Here is a 19,574-nt window from a genome sequence, read left to right on the forward strand (position 1 = left end):
GTTTTTGAAATGGAGTGGAGTGAAAGTTGTAAGATCCTCAAAAATAAATACTCAAGTAAAGATACTCAAAAATATACTTAAGTACAGCCTTCAAGTAAATGTACTGTCCACCACTGCTACTGGAGACAGATACCAGCTCCCCTGCAATCCTTCACATACAAGAAGTTATAACCAATGGATGGATGTTTTAAGAGAAATACAGTATTTTGTTAAAGTATGATGTTGTTAAAAAGTTTTTACCCCCCCAGAGATTACTTTGTACTTTTTTTTAATTTTGCCACACTCTAGTGTCTCTGATAGGGATGCATTGATCCACTTTTTTCACTTTCAATACCGATGCAGATGACTAAGGTTTAGTATCGGCCAATATCGATCCGATTAGATAAGAAAACAGCGATAAACAGAACTTAAATGACTTAAAATGTTTCCTTTTTGAAAACAGAGATAAATGTACTGAATTATAAATTTATTTGACAACTCTGCACCAGTGGGATTAATGAAATTGAATAAAAATATATGGTAATCCGAGATAATTTGGAATTTAGTTGGCAGGTAGTTATATTTTCATAAAGCCTTTTAAGATTTCTTTGTGTTTTTAATTGTGAACTGGACTAGTTTTGGTTGTTGATTTTTGTCACGCACAGTGTTCCATACAGTGTTCATTCCTTTGTGTTGAGATTATTAGCTCTTGTTGTGTTTTCTGAGTGCTGTTTTTGATTCCTGTTTTGGTGTTACTGTTTAGATTTTGATTAGTTACATCCTTGCGTAGTTTCCTCCATCTTTATTTAAGTGTTTATGAGTCGCTCAGCTTTGTTCAGGTTCTCTCCCAGTTTCACCAGTTTGTCAAACCTTGTCCTTTATCCACTTTCCCACTTCGAAAGCCAGTTACTTTCATTTCCTCCTTTCCATCCTGTTTTATTTTCTGCCATCCTTCAGGCTGTTTGTCCTGTTCTTCTGTCATCATCATCATTTTGCTGTTCTGGTCTTAAACTCTCCAGTTCTTCATGTGTCTGTTTCATGTCATTTCTAAGTCTTTTAATTGGATTTTAACCCTCTTCAACTTACGGTACTTTAATATTCCTGCCTGTATTTATTTCCTTCTCCAACACAAAATCTGACATTACTAGATGTTTTTGGTTAGATTTTCTCCATAAATAGATGAAATCCTTATTTGAAAATGTGAAAAAAGCAAAATAACAAAGAAAAACTGAAAAAGTAGTTTTTTGTGTGTGAAGAACACATACTGTACATCTTTGATTAAGGAAGCAACTGGCTACAGAGGAATATTATGGGTGTAGTGTACATAATAAATGCAAATGTTCAGTGACATTTCAAAGAGTTAAACAAAGAAGTTTTCACCATTGTGTCAACTTGAATAAACACACTATTTAAGTATTTGGGAAGCCAAGATACCTGAAGGACACAGCATTCACAGTTTCCAATGACAAGATCCAATTTTCAACAATTAGGCTTCAGGATGGTTTTCCATTTTGTCACTGTGGATCTTAACTGAGCTATAATCATGCAGAGACAGATTTCATTCTGGGAAAATCTTCATGCTTTTCTTCTTTTTCCATGGTGGGAACTCAATGTGCATTTGCAGATGACAAGCAATGTTTTCTGAGATGGAAATATACCAATTATTTCCACTGCAGAACAGTGTTTGTTTGCAATGCGGAGCAGCCTGAAGTACTTAAGATCAACTCACTACTGGGTCAGAGAGTTGTTGCTACAAAAATGTATTTGTGTTGTCTAACGCTTTCTTTCAATTATTCTTTATTAACATTAAAAACATGATTCACTGTCATAAATCACCACACAGACTTTGATAAACATTTTTTTCACCACTTTGAAAGTATTTCTGGGATTTTATTTTATTTTATATGTTACAAATTACAGATTACAAATCTGTTGCCAAACAACCTCTAAGTTTTTCAAACCATTTTGTGGTTTTACATCGAAAAAGCATTTTTTTAGACTATTAGTGGGTAGATATTAGAAAAATAAGATCCTCATAAAACGAAAAGGATTTCATACTTGGCTTTTTAGTTAAGGTAATCAGTGTTTACGTTAAATTATTACACAAGATTCCAGCTTTTTAAAGCTACGTTGCACTTATTTCATTGGGGTTTTCTCCATCTGTAACATAATTATTGTAATATCGTAACAACTCAGTGTTTGCTTGTCCAAAACCCACCAGTTCCTGAAAAACAGAAGGGATGAAGATGTTTTATTGTTTATTCAGAGAGAGACTCAGGTGATTTTATTGTTGTACGCAGAGAGAGGTCCCTTCACCCCCCGCCTCCTCCCACTGCGCTGGAGTCTCCTCCACTGAACATCCTGTGTCGGATAATCAGGCCGTCACAGGGTGGTCTCAGTTATGGCTCTCAGCTTGCTGGCACCATACAGAAGAACTGGAAACACATGGGGATCTGTAAACACGGGTTCACATCCTCTGTTTAATCCATCCATCCTCAGAACATACAATATCTGGCACTATTATGCAACACCATATGGAGGGTTTAAAAATACAGTTTTCTATAAGACAATACACAACTGGCCAGGTTCGATCAGATGACTCAAATTAAACAGAGTAAAATTGAAAAATGTGCAACAGAGCTGCCAGTTGTGAGTGCACCATATTCTGCTCTCCGTTATCAGCTGAGAGCAGAAAGCGGATCGGAGCAGCAGGATGAACTCAGACTTAGAGGCTTCATCAGGAGCAAAGAGCCAGCAGTGGCTCAAGGAAAACTGGAAGGTTCAGGAGGCTGCATGGCGAAACTTGGTTGGAAAGAGTTTGTGTGTAAATTTCTTTTGGGGCTGTTATGAGTGGTTCCTAAAGACTGACGCCTGTATCAGAACAGGACTATTGAAACTAGATTACTAGTGTGAGAATCCAATATGATCCTCCAAGAGTTGCCTTCTGTTTCTTGTCCCTGAAAGCTGAAATTTCTCTGATGTAGGATAGACAGGAGGCAGATTAGAGGTTGAGAATTTAGAGCGTTTTTGCCCAAAACTTTAAGAAATTATTGTCAAGTTGAATTCAGCATAAATCACAGACCTTTAATGCATTGCAATTTTTGTCATGAAATGCAGAACTGGTGGTGAGGACAGGACGCGGCTGGACCCAGGTTGTAGTGAGAAATTATGTTTTTGATGAGAATCACAAAAGAGAACAGAAATCCAGGCAGCACAGGTGAACAATGAGGCTAGGAACCCAGACACACTGGAACTAAACTAAACTGCGAGACACAACTGATGACACATGACAAGGATCTGACAGGGAGCAGCAAACACAGGTGGGATTGAAAACACGCGTAGATAATCAGAGGAAACAAGAGGCAGCTGGGATGAATCAGGGATAGGAGGCGACAACACAGGGACTAAATTAACAGGAACAACAGACACAAAAATCCATATCCTCACAATTTCTCCTTTTTTCCCCTCAATATTCAAGACTGAAAAATAAAATAAATATAACTAGGGGGAAAAAAGCCTTTACTAAAGCAGTAAGGATTTAAAAAGTTTAAATAGTTGAGTAGGAAACAAAATTATAATAAGTAATTTCTCTTCTAGCTGCTGAATTTCGTTTTCTCTATTACCTCTGTACCTTGCATTCTACATTAGATAATTTTACAGTTTGTTCCGTTAACGTTTTACTTAGGCTCAGTAATGGTTCAATATTTTTGTGCTGTGGTTCTCCAGTTAGTATCTTGAATCCCTGATAAAAATCAACATAGGATTCCTGTTGTTGGTGTTGTGGATCGATTACTGCCTTTTGTGTGTGTAATATGCACAACTGTATTAGGGCGATATACAGTAAGTTATAGTAGTTTGTTGATCTTGCATGTCTTATTTTTTCAGAGAGCAGCGTTTTGGTCCTGATTTAAAGAAACCCACAATTTCTGCACATCTTAGTTTTACAAGCAGTTTTTTTCTGGGGCTCAGAAGCACAGGAGCTAATTGCCTCCTCTTGTTTTTATCTCTGGTTCTCCAAAGACTCAACAAACAGAAAACACATAACCTGAGAGAGTCTACACTCCGTACTGTAGTTCAAACCTAACTGGCAGCGCTGTACTGTCCTTCGACACATTTATTGCCTTGTAAACAATAAAATGCGTTTAAAACGTATCCGCTTACAACCAGGAAGTGGTAAGTGGATACACTGTGGTAAAGACTGCTGTGATGTGATCCAATGTTTTTAAGGTGGTAGCAGGCTGATTTGGTTCTGAACTTTAATTGGATGTTAAAACTTATACCGACAGCAAAGATACTTTCAGTATCTTTGCTGGATCGCTCACTTTGTGTAAACCTTCCTGACTTTGTTTGACACGTTCATCTTCTTTACCACAAAGATTTATGAGGCATGTTCTACATTTGCTCAAGAATTGGGTCATTATGATGTTCATAAAAATACTGTTTAGTCCAAAAAACAGGAGGAAATTATGCAAAAATGTTGCAGCTGTTCTTCAGTCGAATCAGCATGAATCATCAGAGTGGTGAATTGTTTTATTTTATTTAAAATATTGTTTCTCATCTGACTGCAGCACTGGATAAGAGCTTCAGTCTGCGAAGGTTTCTCTCTCCTTCCATGAGTTACACACCTGAACAAATACACCGTTTCACAGGCTAAACACAGATAAACCCAGCCGATCAGCTCGCCAAGGGTGAAACTGCCTGGAAGCAGAGGCAGCAACACATGTAACAACAAATATAATTTTAGTGAAGTTGGAAGGGATGCTCTTGTTTATCCTCTGCTGTTTCATGTCATCTGTGTGTGTTTCTCTCTGGCTGATCTGAGTGCAGGAGTTTGAGGCGCTGCAGGCTGCGTGGGAGGCTGAAGAGAGGAGCAGCAACCTCACAGCTTTACAGTGAAGTCATTTCAAGTCAGTGTAGTAGTTTCCACTTAATTCTTCATTTCAGAGTTATTATGTCTGCAGGTAAGAGCTGCCTGAACAGGAAGCCAGATGGTGAAACTCAAAGTGAAAGAATGTCAAAATAGATTAAAAACGAGGCCACTCATAATAAACCCTCCCAGATAAATACCACAAAGAGGAGCACAAAACGTTTGCTCCATTTCTAGGGGGGAAGACATAAGTCATTTCAATCAGTTGTCAGTGAAATTATAATGCTAAAACACATGCAATAACTGCATTAGAACCAGCAGCAAGAAATAAATTAAAACACAAAAAATTATTCGTTTTTCCATTCACTTTGAAGGACGGTTGTGTTGGGGGTGGAGTGCAGATAAGATAAGATAAGATAAGATAAGATAAGAAATTTGTCTTAGAAGAGGGGACAAGTCAGGCAAATGGTTTGTAGTAACAGGAAAAATAAACTAGACAAGAACAATCAGGTAAAGTAGCAACATTTTGAGATTCAATTAATCTCATTTTGTGCCTTCACATTTAAGCTAAATGTTCCTGAAGCCGATTTGATGTCATGTATCGGTTTTATGTACCTCGACATATTAACTGTGTAACGTTTGTGCTGCATTTGTTGCTGAATCTTGTTCAGAACTCATTTGAAAAAGAGGTTTTCAATCTCAATGGGTTTTTATTCTGGTAAAATAAAGAAAATCATGCAAGTGGATCAAAAGTAATCAACAGAGTGAAAGAAAAGCTGTTGGCTGGAGAGGATGGGCGGAGACCCAGTTGATGCTGTCCAGTGTATTAACTTAGGAATTTCTGCGTCTGGTCTCCTTTTCCCATTTTGGTCCGGGGTTTAAGTCAAAGTATGTAAACAAGGATTCACTGCTATTCTGGTTAACATCTAAAACCGGATAACGTGTGAGAGTCACGAGAAAGAGGTGGGGAGACATCTGATGCTCTTTGGAGGGAGGCTCACATCCAAAAACAAGTCAGAATGAAGAATATTTGTGTTTGAAAAATGGGCTGCATGGTTGTTCAGTGGTTAGGACTTTTGCATATGGGGAAAGGAGGTTAGCATTCCTTCCTGGACTGTTTCTGCAATTTAAACAAGTTTGTTAATGCAACACAATCTATTAGTTTGATGTGAAGATTCATTCTGACATTTTTGAGGAAGTGAGTTGTTTATATATTAAACAGATTACAAATAAAACAAACAGAGAGAATAAAACCTTTGGTGAAAGGAGTGTCGGTATTTCCGGCTGATTTTCATTCATTTTCATCTGCACTGATTGCCTTCAGCATCAGTGCTTTTATTCATCTATTTTCCCATTTGCTTCAGATTTGAATCCCTGTGTCGCCCAGCTGAACGTTTAAACCTGGGCCTGCAGGCTGAACTGCTGTATTCAGTTAATTATTCATGCGCACAGAAAGATAAATATTAGAGTTTCAAGCATTCCTGCTGGGGAAAGTGCTTACTATTGAGATTTATTTTAGGCTAGTTAATATCTTTATTTAAAATACTGCAATTAATAGTTTATGAGTACAGTGAATGAATACACTTAGTCACTGCACTGATGTCATCTCCATTAAAAACACAAAGAGCATCTGAGTGCAACCTCCAGATATTTCTGCAGTTTCTTCATCTTCCCTCGATCACCTTCTCTCTCTTCTGCTGGTCAGACGGGTTTTCATCTGTAGCAGAAAAAGACAAAATGATGGTCTGCCTTGCCAAGAGCAGGTTGTGCAAATGAGCTGTATGAATCCCCGAAGTTTGAAAAAACTGGAGATGTTATTTTATCTGGTGGAGTATTTGACAAACTGCTGAAGTATTGGAAGTATAGAAGAGAAAGAGGAATGGTCAAAACCTCTAAGAAGTTATTGTTTGTTTCTGAGTTTAATTTGGCTTGCAGGAAAAAAGAACATCCAAAAATATGTAAGTTTTAAGCTTGAGGTTTAGAATTTAGTGTTGGTTTCTGTAAGAAATGTTAAATTTTTCAGATTTTCTCAAATAAATTTGCTCCCTTCAGACGTTGATGAGTGTTGATGCCTTAACAGGAACTCAGTTCAGTTTGGTTTATCTATGCTCACAACAAATGAGCTTTAAAGTAACTTTACAAGACTGGCAGGTTTACTTCTTTAAATTGTGGATTATAAAAAATACTGGCTTCTTTTACAATATTACAAAAATGCAGATGTATTGAGCAAAGTGAGTAAAACAAGAACACAAAATTTTAAATACACCTAATTAAATATTAATCAGTGACACTAAATCTTGAGTTATTTTTGATACAGTCTTAAACTGCACAATCATCACTTTATTTATTAGAATAACATGATCATATATGAAGATAACTTAAACTTAAGTTATGTTTCAATTATGTTTTCAAATAACTGAAACTAGCTGAACAGCTCAGTAAAAAAATTAAAAAAAAGAATGGAAAGAAATTGCACCACAACTTAGCTTCTAACCATCACAACATAAAAATGTAAATGTAAAGTGAGAGTGAAATAAATAATCTATGACAATAATTAAAATAAAAAATGTCATGGCTATTCTGATGTATCCTTGTAACATAAAAAAATAAAATTTAACATGTTAAGAACAAAAGCAAAAGTGAAAGTGCTGCAGGTTCTTTTGGAATGAACAGAAAAAGAAAAAAATATTTCACCAAAAAACTTAAAACAAACACACACAAAAAAACAAGCAGATATATTTGAAAACTCAAATAAAAGTAGAAGTTCTTGGGTGTGAAGCATTTTACAATTTAACACTTTTTTTTCAGAATTGACCTGACGATTCTCACCTAAAACCAGGAAAACTGGACAATTTCAGACACTGGTGGACTAAAGTAAACTGACACAAAGCAAATCACACAGTAAGAAGTGAAATAAGTAGAAATAATATCCTATCATCTATCATCTAGAAATCTTTTCCTTTCTCTGTTTGCTGACCTAGCTGCATCCTGTTGTGATTTGTGGACTTTCCTGCTTTGACTCCTTTGTCCTCTGCAGCCAGGTCCTGTTTACAGATCAGTTGGATTCACGACAGCTGCAGCAGCACCCCCACGGATTATCTTCGCGGTCCGTTCTGCTTCATGATGCCTCTCACTCAGAGGTGTGTGTGGAGAGGAGGAAGTCGAGTCTGAGGCCTGAAGCTGGCTGAAATCACTGGAACATTGAGTCTGTGATTGGAATCCAAAACGGTTCCGTTCGAAATGTGAGAAACAACGACTGTTGTTTTAGTGGTAGACTGACCCAAAGGCTCCACTTTGGGGCCCTGTAAAAAAAAAAATCCACCGTAGGGCGATACGCAGACAAAACATATTTTATGAAAACCAGGGCTTATTTTCCATGTCAGGTGTAAAAGTTAGAAAAATACAATTTTATTGCTTTTTTACCACAAGGATTTTCTCCCCTGGATTATTATTGGTTATAAATCAACATAGTGAGGCCCATGCTGTTTGCGCAAGGCCAAATGGTTTGGATTAGAGATCTACTGGTAGAGACAGAAATTTCCCCTGCTCTGACCAAAAGGTCAAAATTTTTATATTTTTTCCAACTCATTAAAAATATATATATCCACATTAGTCAACATTATGTACTTTAATGCATTTAGTGATTAAATCAAATAGACAATCCTCTACTTTTACCTTGTTGATGCAATTGTGCTATAATTTAACTTCACATAAGTCCACAATTTGGTTTTTCAAATAATGATTTCATTCATTTAGAGAACAATAATATATAATTCAACCCCTCCTATCTTTGTGAAATCATAAATGAATTGTAAAGAGACACTTTTCCCCCTGTTTCTATTTCACTAATCACACCAAAACCTGATTGATTCCTGTCAGACTGGATATCAAAATTACTAACGAATCACTAATCTAGAACCTGACTGACAACATGAAGTAGGCTAAAAGAAAAGAAACAAATCGCACGCTGATCCAACAAATTCAGTCATTGACATCTATCAGTCTGAAAAGGGACACAAAGCCAATTCTAAGGCTTTAGGAAACAAAGAATAGCGTTGAACCTTTGCAGGAGAAACTTTCCATCAGGCTCAAAAATTGCTCCAAAAATGCATTAATGATTAATCCAGGAAGAACTAATGCAGCATTAAAAATGCTGCATTTCTTATTTACCTTTGATAAAATCAGTGTTTATGATTCAACAATAAGAAAAGAACGGCCTAAACCACAGATGTCAAGCTCCAGTCCTCGAGGGCCGCTGCCCTGCAACTTTTAGATGTGCTTCTGCTGCACCACACCTGAATAGAATAATTAGGTCATTAAGGCTCTGGAGAACTGATCTACACAAGAAGGAGGTAATTAAGCCATTTCATTCCAGTGTTTTGTACCTGAGGCACATCTAAAAACTGCAGGACAGCGGCCCTTGAGGACTGGAGTTTGACACTCCTGGTAAACGTTTAACTGATTAGGGCCTGATTATTTTTTCCCACATGACCAGGTTTGTTTGGGAAGCCTTTTTCTTCAATAAAAGAAAGAAATCATAAGTTGAAAACTGAATTTTGAATGTGCTTGCACTTTCTTTACATGATATTAAAAATATATATAAAAAAGAACCAGATAGAAGAATTGTTTTTGTTTTGATACATAAATTAGTGGCCATGTAAATTATTTATATTCTGTTGGTTTTAAAACCAAAACTTTGCAGCACGCTTTTTTCTCTTTATATGTTATGCTCCTTGGAAGAAGAAAATTCAATCAATTGAAATTTAAACTTAACAGACCTCAAAGAAAACCAGAAATTATAAATAGCCATAAAATGTCTAATCTTTACATCTCTGTTTGGGTTATGTTTACTGCTGTAAGTATATATTTTAATTCAAACCCTGCAGCAAAAAGACATTAATCTACATTTGTTGCACAGTTAAACACATTATACGGTTGTTTTTTTCTTTCTCTCTCTCTGTTACTGTTTAGTCTTTTTGTTAACCCACAACATGTCTGGATTTCTGCCCGAGGCTTTCAGCATCAGCATGGATTTACATGAAGCAATATTGCTGCACTTTAAAGAAATATTATCTTTACTTTCTTCTGTAGGACCCAGCCTTGAGAATGTGAAATCAGCTCGGACCATTATGTAAAGTCTGTTAGTCAGTGAAGGTGAAAGGAAATATCATGGCGTGGGCAACATGACAGAGGACATAATTAAAGCATGAACCATCTGTCATCAGAGCTCTGATGTTTCTTTTGCTGCATTTAGATTTCACTGTAAAAAAAAATCAAGGCCTGTGCAAGATGGAAAAGCAGTCATCATCCAGGGCCAAGCAGCAACGGCGTGAGCCTCAATGATGTGGTTGAATAATAGTGGAAGAGAGATTTTGCTATAGAAACACAATCTTCTTTAACCGTATGTTATGTGAACGGTCTCTGGCCTGGAGGTTTTGCGGTCTGTAATAATAGTGAGGGGAGAAGAAGAAAACGGCGTCTGCGTTTTGGTGGGCTTCAGTTTGCTCCATAAGCAGATTTAGTTCAGCTTGAACACTGTTTAGGATAATAAATGCCCACAGCCATTTCTTATGGTCATGCTGGATGTGACTGAAAAATGTACCAAGACATAAGTTTTAATATCAGCTGATGTTGATAATTGGTTTAAATATCTGAAATAATGCCAAACTTGTGACAAATAGTGAGTTTTAACTCCAAGCTGTTTGTTTTTTTAAGCAGTAATGAAACACCATGCTCTGCCAGTTACTCAACAGGTTGTTGCTAGGTAACTCAAGAGTGAGAGTTGCTAGGTAACCAACGAATGGGAGAGTTAGCTGATGCCACCAAACGTCCTTAACCGGTGGATAAAGTTATTTCTCTGCCTACATCTCCCAGAATGCTCTGCAGTTCTGGCTCAGAGTTCAGTGAAATTATTGAAAATTCAATCTCGTATTATTTTTTGATATTGATCGGGTGTCGATTGGAAAATATATTGTTATTGGTTAGTCGTCCAGTCCTACATCATGCACTAAAACAGAAATAAAAAAATCAAGGAAACGAGATTTAATTTAAAAGTTACAATACATGATTTATTACAGAAAAGAGTGATATCCAAAGTATTTTACACTGTTTTTTATACATTTCAATGTTTGTACATGTAAACAGGAATGAAGTAAACAATGCTATCGATACAGTCATATCATCCTACTAGTTAAATGTATGAGCCGACATTACTGTGCTTCCACATCAACTACATCGTTACTCAAGCATGATCCTATCAGAAGGCAGAGCGTACCACATGAAGCCTAATACCCCTCCGCACTGCTATGTTTTCAGACATGTGCAACGTCACGCCATTATTACTTATCATACAACACTGATGTTGTGCTATTGCCAAAGGTAGAAGGCTGGAGAAGCACCTTTCCACCACTGTGCAGCATTTATACTTGTGAGAAGGTGAACTGATGAAGAGCCATTTAGAAATGATTACTAACAGGGTCATCCAAGGTCATTCCTAACACCGCCTCGTTTGCCTTTAGGTTAAATTCTCGAGCCGTTCATGGGTAAACATCTTTGTGATTCCCAAACGAGGGTCCAAGCAGAGGAACTCTGAGGATTTACATCTAAATCTCCTTGAAATTCCCAGACAGATGGTGTTAAAACAGTGCAGAGTCCAAAGCTGTTACTTAGAAAATACTCCTTCAATATAAAATCTGGACGTGACTCCAAAAATGAACAACACTGAAAAAATAGAGGTGATATGTGTAACAACTCTACAGACGCTGGCTCTGCTAAAAGCAGCCGTTAAAGACATGCATACTCTACAGTACGAACGTACCAGTGCATCTACATCTGCTTCTGCTGAAAAGGAAAGTAGCACTCGAGGATAACGACATGCATAGATTTTTAGTGTTCACATCGCAGGGAAGAGACTCTTTAAAAACCAGTTGATGTCAGTAAGACAGTGAAATATTGGATTAAGCATGACCTGAGAGCGTCATTAGATTTTGACTAACGGCCTGCTTCGTACAGCAGGGTTTCCACAGAAAGAGGACATTTCTGATCTACTTCACAAAGCTAAGGGCAGCAGCGAAAAAAGGTGTTAAAATAAAAAATAAAACCAGCTTTCTACCGAGTGTGCATATAAGTCATGCAAAGAGCACTGAAGCGCAACAACATATTTCTAAAAAAAAAAAAAAAACAAGAAAAGAAAGATTGCATCTTATAAAGTAGGATAGAAATCAGATCATCTGCAAACATTCAGCGGACACCTGAGAAATGTGGACGTTACATTGTCTGTCAGAGTGTGAGAAAATGGAAACTTGGGTTGATAGTGCAAAAGAAAAGGTATAAAAGCATAAAATGCATGAATTGATGTACATCAAAATTCAATTGAGTCTTATAAAATGTCATGCAATGCATACTGGGTAATCTCTTCACATAATAAATAACTTCTTATGATTTATAACTGAATAAGAAAAGTATGAGCCACTCCCCCCCTCACATTAATACACCGCCTTGCTAAAGTAGTCAATCTATTTAAACTTAGTCATTTTTCCTCTTATTACAACCACAACCTAAGTGTAATTTATATGGAAATTATTTGTTAGACCAACACACACACACGCACACACACAAAAATAAAAATCACACAATAGCAAAGTGAAAGAAAAGCAGTAAACTTTTTCCAACATTTGTTTTTACAAAGAAAAAATCTAAAAAGAGCGGCATGCATTTATATCAGCTGTCCCCAAGTCAACACTTTGTAGAATCCAAATGCACCTGCAAGTCTTTTGTGGTACACCTCCTCCGACTTTGAACACGGAAAGTTCAACTGTGATCTCATGAGATCAGAGCACGCTCCCCCAAATGCTTACTGTGTCCCTTTTACTGTGTTTACTGTGGCAGAAAACAGACACGACTTTTCAAGACTTTCTTTTTAAATTAGAATTATATTCTAAGATACCAAATACAAATGCATTCCATACTTTTCAGATATTTAAAAAAAGGAACAAACATTTTCTTCCACGTCACAATTATTATGATGTGTTGGTCTATCATGTAAACCCCAGTACAATACGCTTAAAGATTTATGAGGTGTAAACAGCTTTCAAGGCCTAATGAACTTATAATTTTGGGGTGTTTGACTGAGGAATGATCCGGATCCAGACCAAATCTAGCAGGAAAAAAGCAGAAATGTTTTACTTCTCAAGTTCATTAGACAGAAACGTGCAGTTAAAATCCACGGCATCTTAACTGAACACATCTAAAGGCCACGTCTAAAGAAATTTAACTTCCCCGGTTTGTCTGTGAAGCTTTCTGAAACACTGGAACAGAAGTGTGCTTTTCGTGCTCTGCGAGCAAGGAACAGCATACGGACGTTGTCTGCAAACCGAACATCCAAGCCACAGGTATTTCCAAGATATCCGAGTTTCAACCACATTTCATGACTTCCAGTGGCAAATGAAAAACAGACTGCGGGACGACGAACGGATCCTGGAAAGCAAACACATGCATTATTCACGACGGGAGTCCAGTTACGACATATATACACCGTCGCCCCGTCGCCGAGACCCGAGAAGGTACTGAGGTGTAGCCGACATCCAAACCAAACATCTCTTATTAAATAAAAAAAGAAAAAAAAAAAGGCATGCGCTGACCAAGCTGTGGAGAGCGATGATGCTGTTACACTGCAGGCACAATCAAACTTCACCAAGTTTGCATTTCCTCAACTCAAGACAGTCAAGATCAACAGAAACACAGAGATAACCTCACAACTCGCACTCACGTGAACCACCAGGCATCAGGACAAGGAGTTTGTCTATCAAAAGGTACAAAACAGTGTTACCATGCACTTTATTGGTTTCTTCATCAAATGCACAGAATGGATGTCAACACCCTTCACAACAAGTGATCTGAATTCTGTTTTTTTCTTTTTTCAGTTCATGAAATATCTGCAAAATGTCAGTGAACATGCTTTAACAGCGATATACAGTTACTTTGTAAGAGCAGTGTCTGTTTTATTTGGTAGCCACAATCACCAGAATCACTTGGCAACAAGGAAACGTTTAGTGCCACGCACACGTATCTCTGCTGAAGGCGACGATATAGAGAAGGAAACGCGCTGCCATGCAGAGTCGAAGCAAAGTGCTAGCTGCCACACAGAGAGAGGCTGCAGGGCTCGGGGCTGAGAGTGAGCAAGGGTCGACTGCAGCCCTTGATCTGCATAGTAAACATTACAATTGCAAAGGTTTTCCCACTGAAGCCATGACAGGGCACAGATCCAAGGGCAACCTGCTGGATGGAGGGGGCAGAAAACACAACGAGGAGTTCAGGGAGAAGATCTCAACAGGATGTCTTTGGTGTAGACTCTACCAGGAGCACAAAGCTAGACTCTCAAAGCTAACATACATAAATAAGCAGAGGGGGGTGGGCTGTGTTGGTGAGCTAAGGGCTGAGTGATGAGCTGTGGACACGTCAGGGGGAGCTGAGGCTAAGGCCACTCATGGTGATAACGCCTCCCGTTTTTCTTTCGCTCTTTCTGCAGATGCTCCAGTTCCGCCTCGTACATCATCTCCTGCATCAGGTACTTCTCCCTCCTCATGCGGTCGCACAGATCCTTCGGCATGTCCGGAATGAGGTACGCAATGAAGGACTTGATGCCGAACACCAGGTGCTGAAAAAGGTAACGTAGCTAGTTGATACACAGCAGAAAGTTTTGACTCACATTTTAGACTCTAAAATGTGCTTTGCAAAGGAAATCACAAATCTAAACTTTTTCACACTATGACAAATTAGAACCTCAAACTTCAATATTTTATTGTAGTTTTATGTCACTGACTAACACAAAGTAGTGTAGTGGTAAGAATATGACATACAGAAACCGCGTTTCACTCTAAACACCATGGTGAAACATGGTGGCTTGTGTGGGAATGTCCCAGTCAAAGTCCAGACCTAAATCCAATTGAACAGAAAGTCTCTGTTGGCCTGGATGGCTAAAAAATATATCATGATATAAGCATTTCATATAATTTGATATGAATAATTATTGATATATTTTTTTGTTGTAAATATCTGAAATACTACCAACTGGTAGCATTTCCTGTTTTATCCACAGATTTCATTCACCGTTTTTCATTTTTAAGCAGTTCAGAAGCTCCGTGGAAAAACTTCTGCACGTTATTCAATAGGTTGTTGCTAGGCAACCAAAGAATGAACGAGTTGCTAGGTAACCACAGAGTGAGTGAGTTAGTTGATGCCACCAACATTTCTTAGTTGGCTGAGAAGTTGAGAAGCTAAAGTGTTTCCTCTACCTACTTCTCCCAGAAATTATTGAATATATATATATATATATATATATATATGATCTATTGATTTTGATCATGTGTCTATGGCAATATATATTGTTATTAATTTATTGTCCATCCAATCTGACTGAGTTTCTGCAATGTTGTAGAATATTATGACCAAATCTTTCAGTCTCTAGCTGTGCAAAGCTGTTCAAAAAATAACCCAAAGCACATGCAGAGTTAACTGTAGCAAGTCTGCAAACTACTGATTGAACTGAGTGGAATACAAATGTATAGCCACATGTTTTTCTTTGCAAGTAAAGAAAACTATGTGCAATGTAACAAAATGTGATAAAATTCAAGAACCACGTAAATATAAATCACTTGCAGCACACACTGGATATATTTTGTGTGGTCTAGAAGTGTTAGACATTGATCACTTTACTTTGGAGTATAACTTTGTTAAAATAACTTAAAGCAGGTCTTGAAGATTTTCTTTTAATAACAGTGTATAAAAATACATCTAAAGCTGCTAAAAATATTAAAGTCAGACAGTGGGAAGTGATTTAGCTTTAGCCGCCTGCCTCGTTTATACAGACTCATGCATACAAGAGCGCAGTGACAGACCTCAAAGACGATGATGAATGCCAGCCTGGCAGCCAACACATGCCAGAACTGCAGGGTGAACTCGTAGGGTGCTGTGCTCCAGGGCGGGGCTCTGTAGTCTCTGTACCTGCAGTATCTGAACTCACTGCTGTTCTTCAGCTCCCACATGTCAAACACAGACAAGCTGCTGTTCATATAACCTCGCAGGCACCTGAGCCGATTGAAGAGAAAATAAACTATCACACCACAACAAGTTCTGCACCTCCAGATATATTTGATCTGCAAGCAGCTTTTTTTAAAAAAAGAAAAAAGAAAAAAACTGCTTACTCATCTGTATGATGGGGCCCCTTATCCACACAGGGGCCGTATTTGAAGGCGTAAACAAAGCGGGGAATGTAGTCCGAGGTTATAGCGATGACGAAGGCATTGGTGATGACTGCCAGAACGCCGATACCTTCCAGAATCCCATGCCAGATACCTGCGGTAGATAAACATCGTTCAGTGCTTTATTAATCATAATGAGGGGCAGCAAAGGTTAAGAAAAACCCTCAAGTCTTAATGAGGGGGAGTAAATCATACGCTTTCAACTGTCTGTGACATTTTTATTAGTGCAACAGTAATTAGTTTTAGCTAGGGGGTAGAAAAACATAAACACGACTTGGCTGATCTTTGACTGTGCTGCTTTGTCTGCTTTTGAGCTAATGTGCTCTAAGCACGCACTTCATCTTTTTTCTGCACAAAAACCTGCATCAACTATTATTTACCGAAAACACTGAACAGGGAAAACAAGCACGTTTGTGTTGAATTAGGGTTTGAACTATCAGTAAATGTCGGGGTAAATATAAAACAGGTTCTATTCGTAAAGCTCTCAGGGTTTGTTTTTTATTAACAGGGGAATGTGACACACAAAGGGCTCAGTGGAGCACAGAAAAGGTGGAGTTTGTTTATCTTATGGGGGAGTGAGCTGATGGAGCGGAAGGCGTAGCATATGGCTACACAGTGGGACAGGATGTAGATGTGTCCATCTCCATAGGATGGACTGTTTCTGGCAAGTCTCTGTCCTTTTGTCTGATACAGAAATTTCTCAATTTCTGCAAGTCAGAGACTTGACCTGGTAGGCTTACTTAGACAGAAAACTTATTAAAGGGGCAGTATTATGTATATAATATTATCCCCAAAAATATATCTGGAGTGTTGCTTTGATTCTTTCCCGCATGTTTGAGTAATCCCTTAATCTCCATGGCAACCATTCAGCTGTGGAACACACCTGGTTGGACCTAGCTCCGCTTTCAGACGAAGCTCCTCCTTTGAGCTGCAGTTTCCAGGCTTTTGAGCTTGCGCCTCACAGAGCAACCCTCCTCCACGACTCCCTCTCTCAGCTCCTTCAGACTAGCCAGCAGCAACTGGCAAACACCTGGTGGAACTGTGCATCTGCTGAGTTCATTACATGAGCTACATCTGAGTTCAACGCTGGTAAAAACGTTGCTAAAAGGTTAATAGAGGAGCAATGTTGTGATGACTTCCTGAAGGCGGAGTTTCAGAAAGAGCAGGAGTGTTTAAAGAGACAGAGGCCCAATTTCAAGGTTTTAAATTAGGATATAAAATTTATTTTAAGTCATATTTGATATATGGAGCCTTTTTATAACAACTGAAGGTAACATAGTTATTTGATTATGCTACAAAATGTTACTGTGGGCCTGGAAAACACATTTAACTGAACTGACATTTTGTTGTTTTTTGTAAAGTACCTTGAGATGACATTTGTTGTAAACTGGCGCTATATAAATAAACTGAGCTGGACTAACTTCTTATGATTTCATCACTGTAAATAGTGAAAACTGATTTTATTAAAGGGTTTCAAATGTGTTTAAGGTAATAGAGAGGGGTTCAATACATTTACACAAGTCACTTTCATGTTTTTCTAAAAAACTTAAAAACCATGTATTATGTACATTACAATTATGTGTTTGTGTGGTTTTATTACAAACAGAAACAATAAAAAATATGTAGTTGTAATTTACATATGCAAAAAAACATAAAGGAAAATACTGGGTATGAATACTTTTCATGCACCGTATAAAAAGCAGCTGTGCAGGTTTTAAGAGGGGGTGAAAGCTTTTTCCAGCACATTATTTATAAAGGAAAGTAAAATTCTTTCCCATGTTGTTCAGTTGCATCACATGTGGAAGAAACTGAGGAAAAGAGGAGAGGAATTTAGATAAAATATAGATATTAGGGGATGAGAAAAATGGGGTTGTGTCTCTGATCCCAAAATAGCTCAGAGTCTGAGAGTAACAGAGCGAGACAACAACCTATATCTGTTGCCCGCGCTGGCATGGGCCTCCTCCACTGAGTGACAAACTTGTAGGCATCCAAACGAATTTCGATGATGTTGTTAAGCAGAGCCAGGAGAGGAGCCAGAGGGAAAGCTGCTACGAAAATGGTGGTGAAGCCAAACTGGAGAACTACAAAAGAAAAGAAAAGTTTGCACTTTAATATGAAGAACAGGTTTTAGATATTTGGCTTTTCAGTTTTTAAAACATCCAGAATATTTGAGCAAAAAACATTTCCCTTAACATTCTTCTGTAGAAGTAATTTTTGTTTTCCATATGATATAAAACAGTGGTCCCCAACCACCACCAATTGGTACCGGGCCGCGCAAGAAATAATGAACTACTTCTGGATCTTTTATTTTGAAAATCCTAAACCGTATTTTACCGGTTACGTCTTGCGCATCAAAATTGAGCCAACTTGCAGCAGAATGAGTAATAAAACAACATCGGAGTACTGCGGCGCCCTCCCTCCCCCGGTCCGCGGAAAAATTGCGAAGGGCTGACCGGTCCGCGTGACTAACAAGGTTGGGGACCGCTGATATAAAAAACACAATCAAAGGCTATTTGATTGTGTTTGTTCATTCAAACATTTGTAATTCTCTGCCTTCTTAAGTTACAAAAGACTATTTACCTCAGAGTTTGTGACTTTTCATACTATTTATTTCATTTTTTAAAAAGATGAAAACCCAAATACACAGCTCTGGAAAAAATGAAGAGCCCACTGCACTGAACCCACTGAAAACCTCAAGGCTACTCCATCACATATTGATTCCTGATCTCTTCCTGAGTTAAAACATTAATATTGTTGTTTCTAAATGAATCTGAACTTGTTTTCTTTGCATTATTTGAGGTCTGAAAGCGCTGCACCTTTTTCGTTAGATTGATCATTTCTCATTTTCTGCAAATAAATAAATTTAAGAAACATGCAGTCAGTAGTTCATAGAATAAAAGAACAATGTTCATTTTACTTAAACATATAACTATGAAAAGTAAAATCTAAGAAACTGATCATTTTAAGTGGACTCTTATTTTTTTTCCAGAGCTGTAGAAGAAAAATGGCAACTTTTTTTTGGACTATTGAACAAAATGTGAATTTTTCTGCAGGCTATGTCAACCAAGGATGAGGATGGTTAAAATCTCAAACTCAAGTTGTGATTGGAAAAACAAAAAACAATAAACATTTGATCACCTTTATTAATTTCTTATTAAAGTATTCTGATAAACCAACCAAAAAATAACAATTTAATTGGATCCTTTTACAAATGCAATTAGAAACACCAACAAGCTCAACAATTATTGGATCATTTCTTTCACAGAAAGTACAAGAGTTCAACATTTTACCCATTTCCAGGTATTCATCCACCAGTCCATGTGCGTTCATCGGCTGCAGGTTCCAGTCCTTGTCCCACTGTGGCAGCTGGGCTTTGTTCTCCACATTCTGGCCTCCACCACCACCTCCACCTCCTTTCTTCATCTTCCTGCGAGACCACCAGTTCTGCAGCAAGCTAGGGACGCAGGAAG

General features: G+C 37.9%; 1 protein-coding gene across 2 annotated transcripts in view; it reads right to left on the reverse strand.

Annotated features, from left to right (window-relative positions):
* Nucleotides 1–10,887: 10,887 nt before the first annotated feature.
* The window catches only part of ano3 (anoctamin 3), a 45,829-nt gene continuing 37,142 nt past the window's right edge, over nucleotides 10,888–19,574 (reverse strand). For both annotated transcript variants that reach the window (XM_028042652.1, XM_028042642.1), the window contains exons 21-25: nucleotides 19,395–19,558; nucleotides 18,033–18,185; nucleotides 16,048–16,198; nucleotides 15,742–15,931; nucleotides 10,888–14,501 (exon numbers count right to left, since the gene is read on the reverse strand). In XM_028042652.1, the coding sequence (XP_027898453.1) occupies nucleotides 14,319–14,501; nucleotides 15,742–15,931; nucleotides 16,048–16,198; nucleotides 18,033–18,185; nucleotides 19,395–19,558 (841 nt within the window). In that variant the 3' untranslated portion in view covers nucleotides 10,888–14,318. The remainder of the gene's footprint in view (nucleotides 14,502–15,741; nucleotides 15,932–16,047; nucleotides 16,199–18,032; nucleotides 18,186–19,394; nucleotides 19,559–19,574) is intronic.

This window comes from Xiphophorus couchianus, chromosome 2 (assembly GCF_001444195.1).
Source record: "Xiphophorus couchianus chromosome 2, X_couchianus-1.0, whole genome shotgun sequence".
Lineage (NCBI taxonomy): Eukaryota > Metazoa > Chordata > Actinopteri > Cyprinodontiformes > Poeciliidae > Xiphophorus > Xiphophorus couchianus.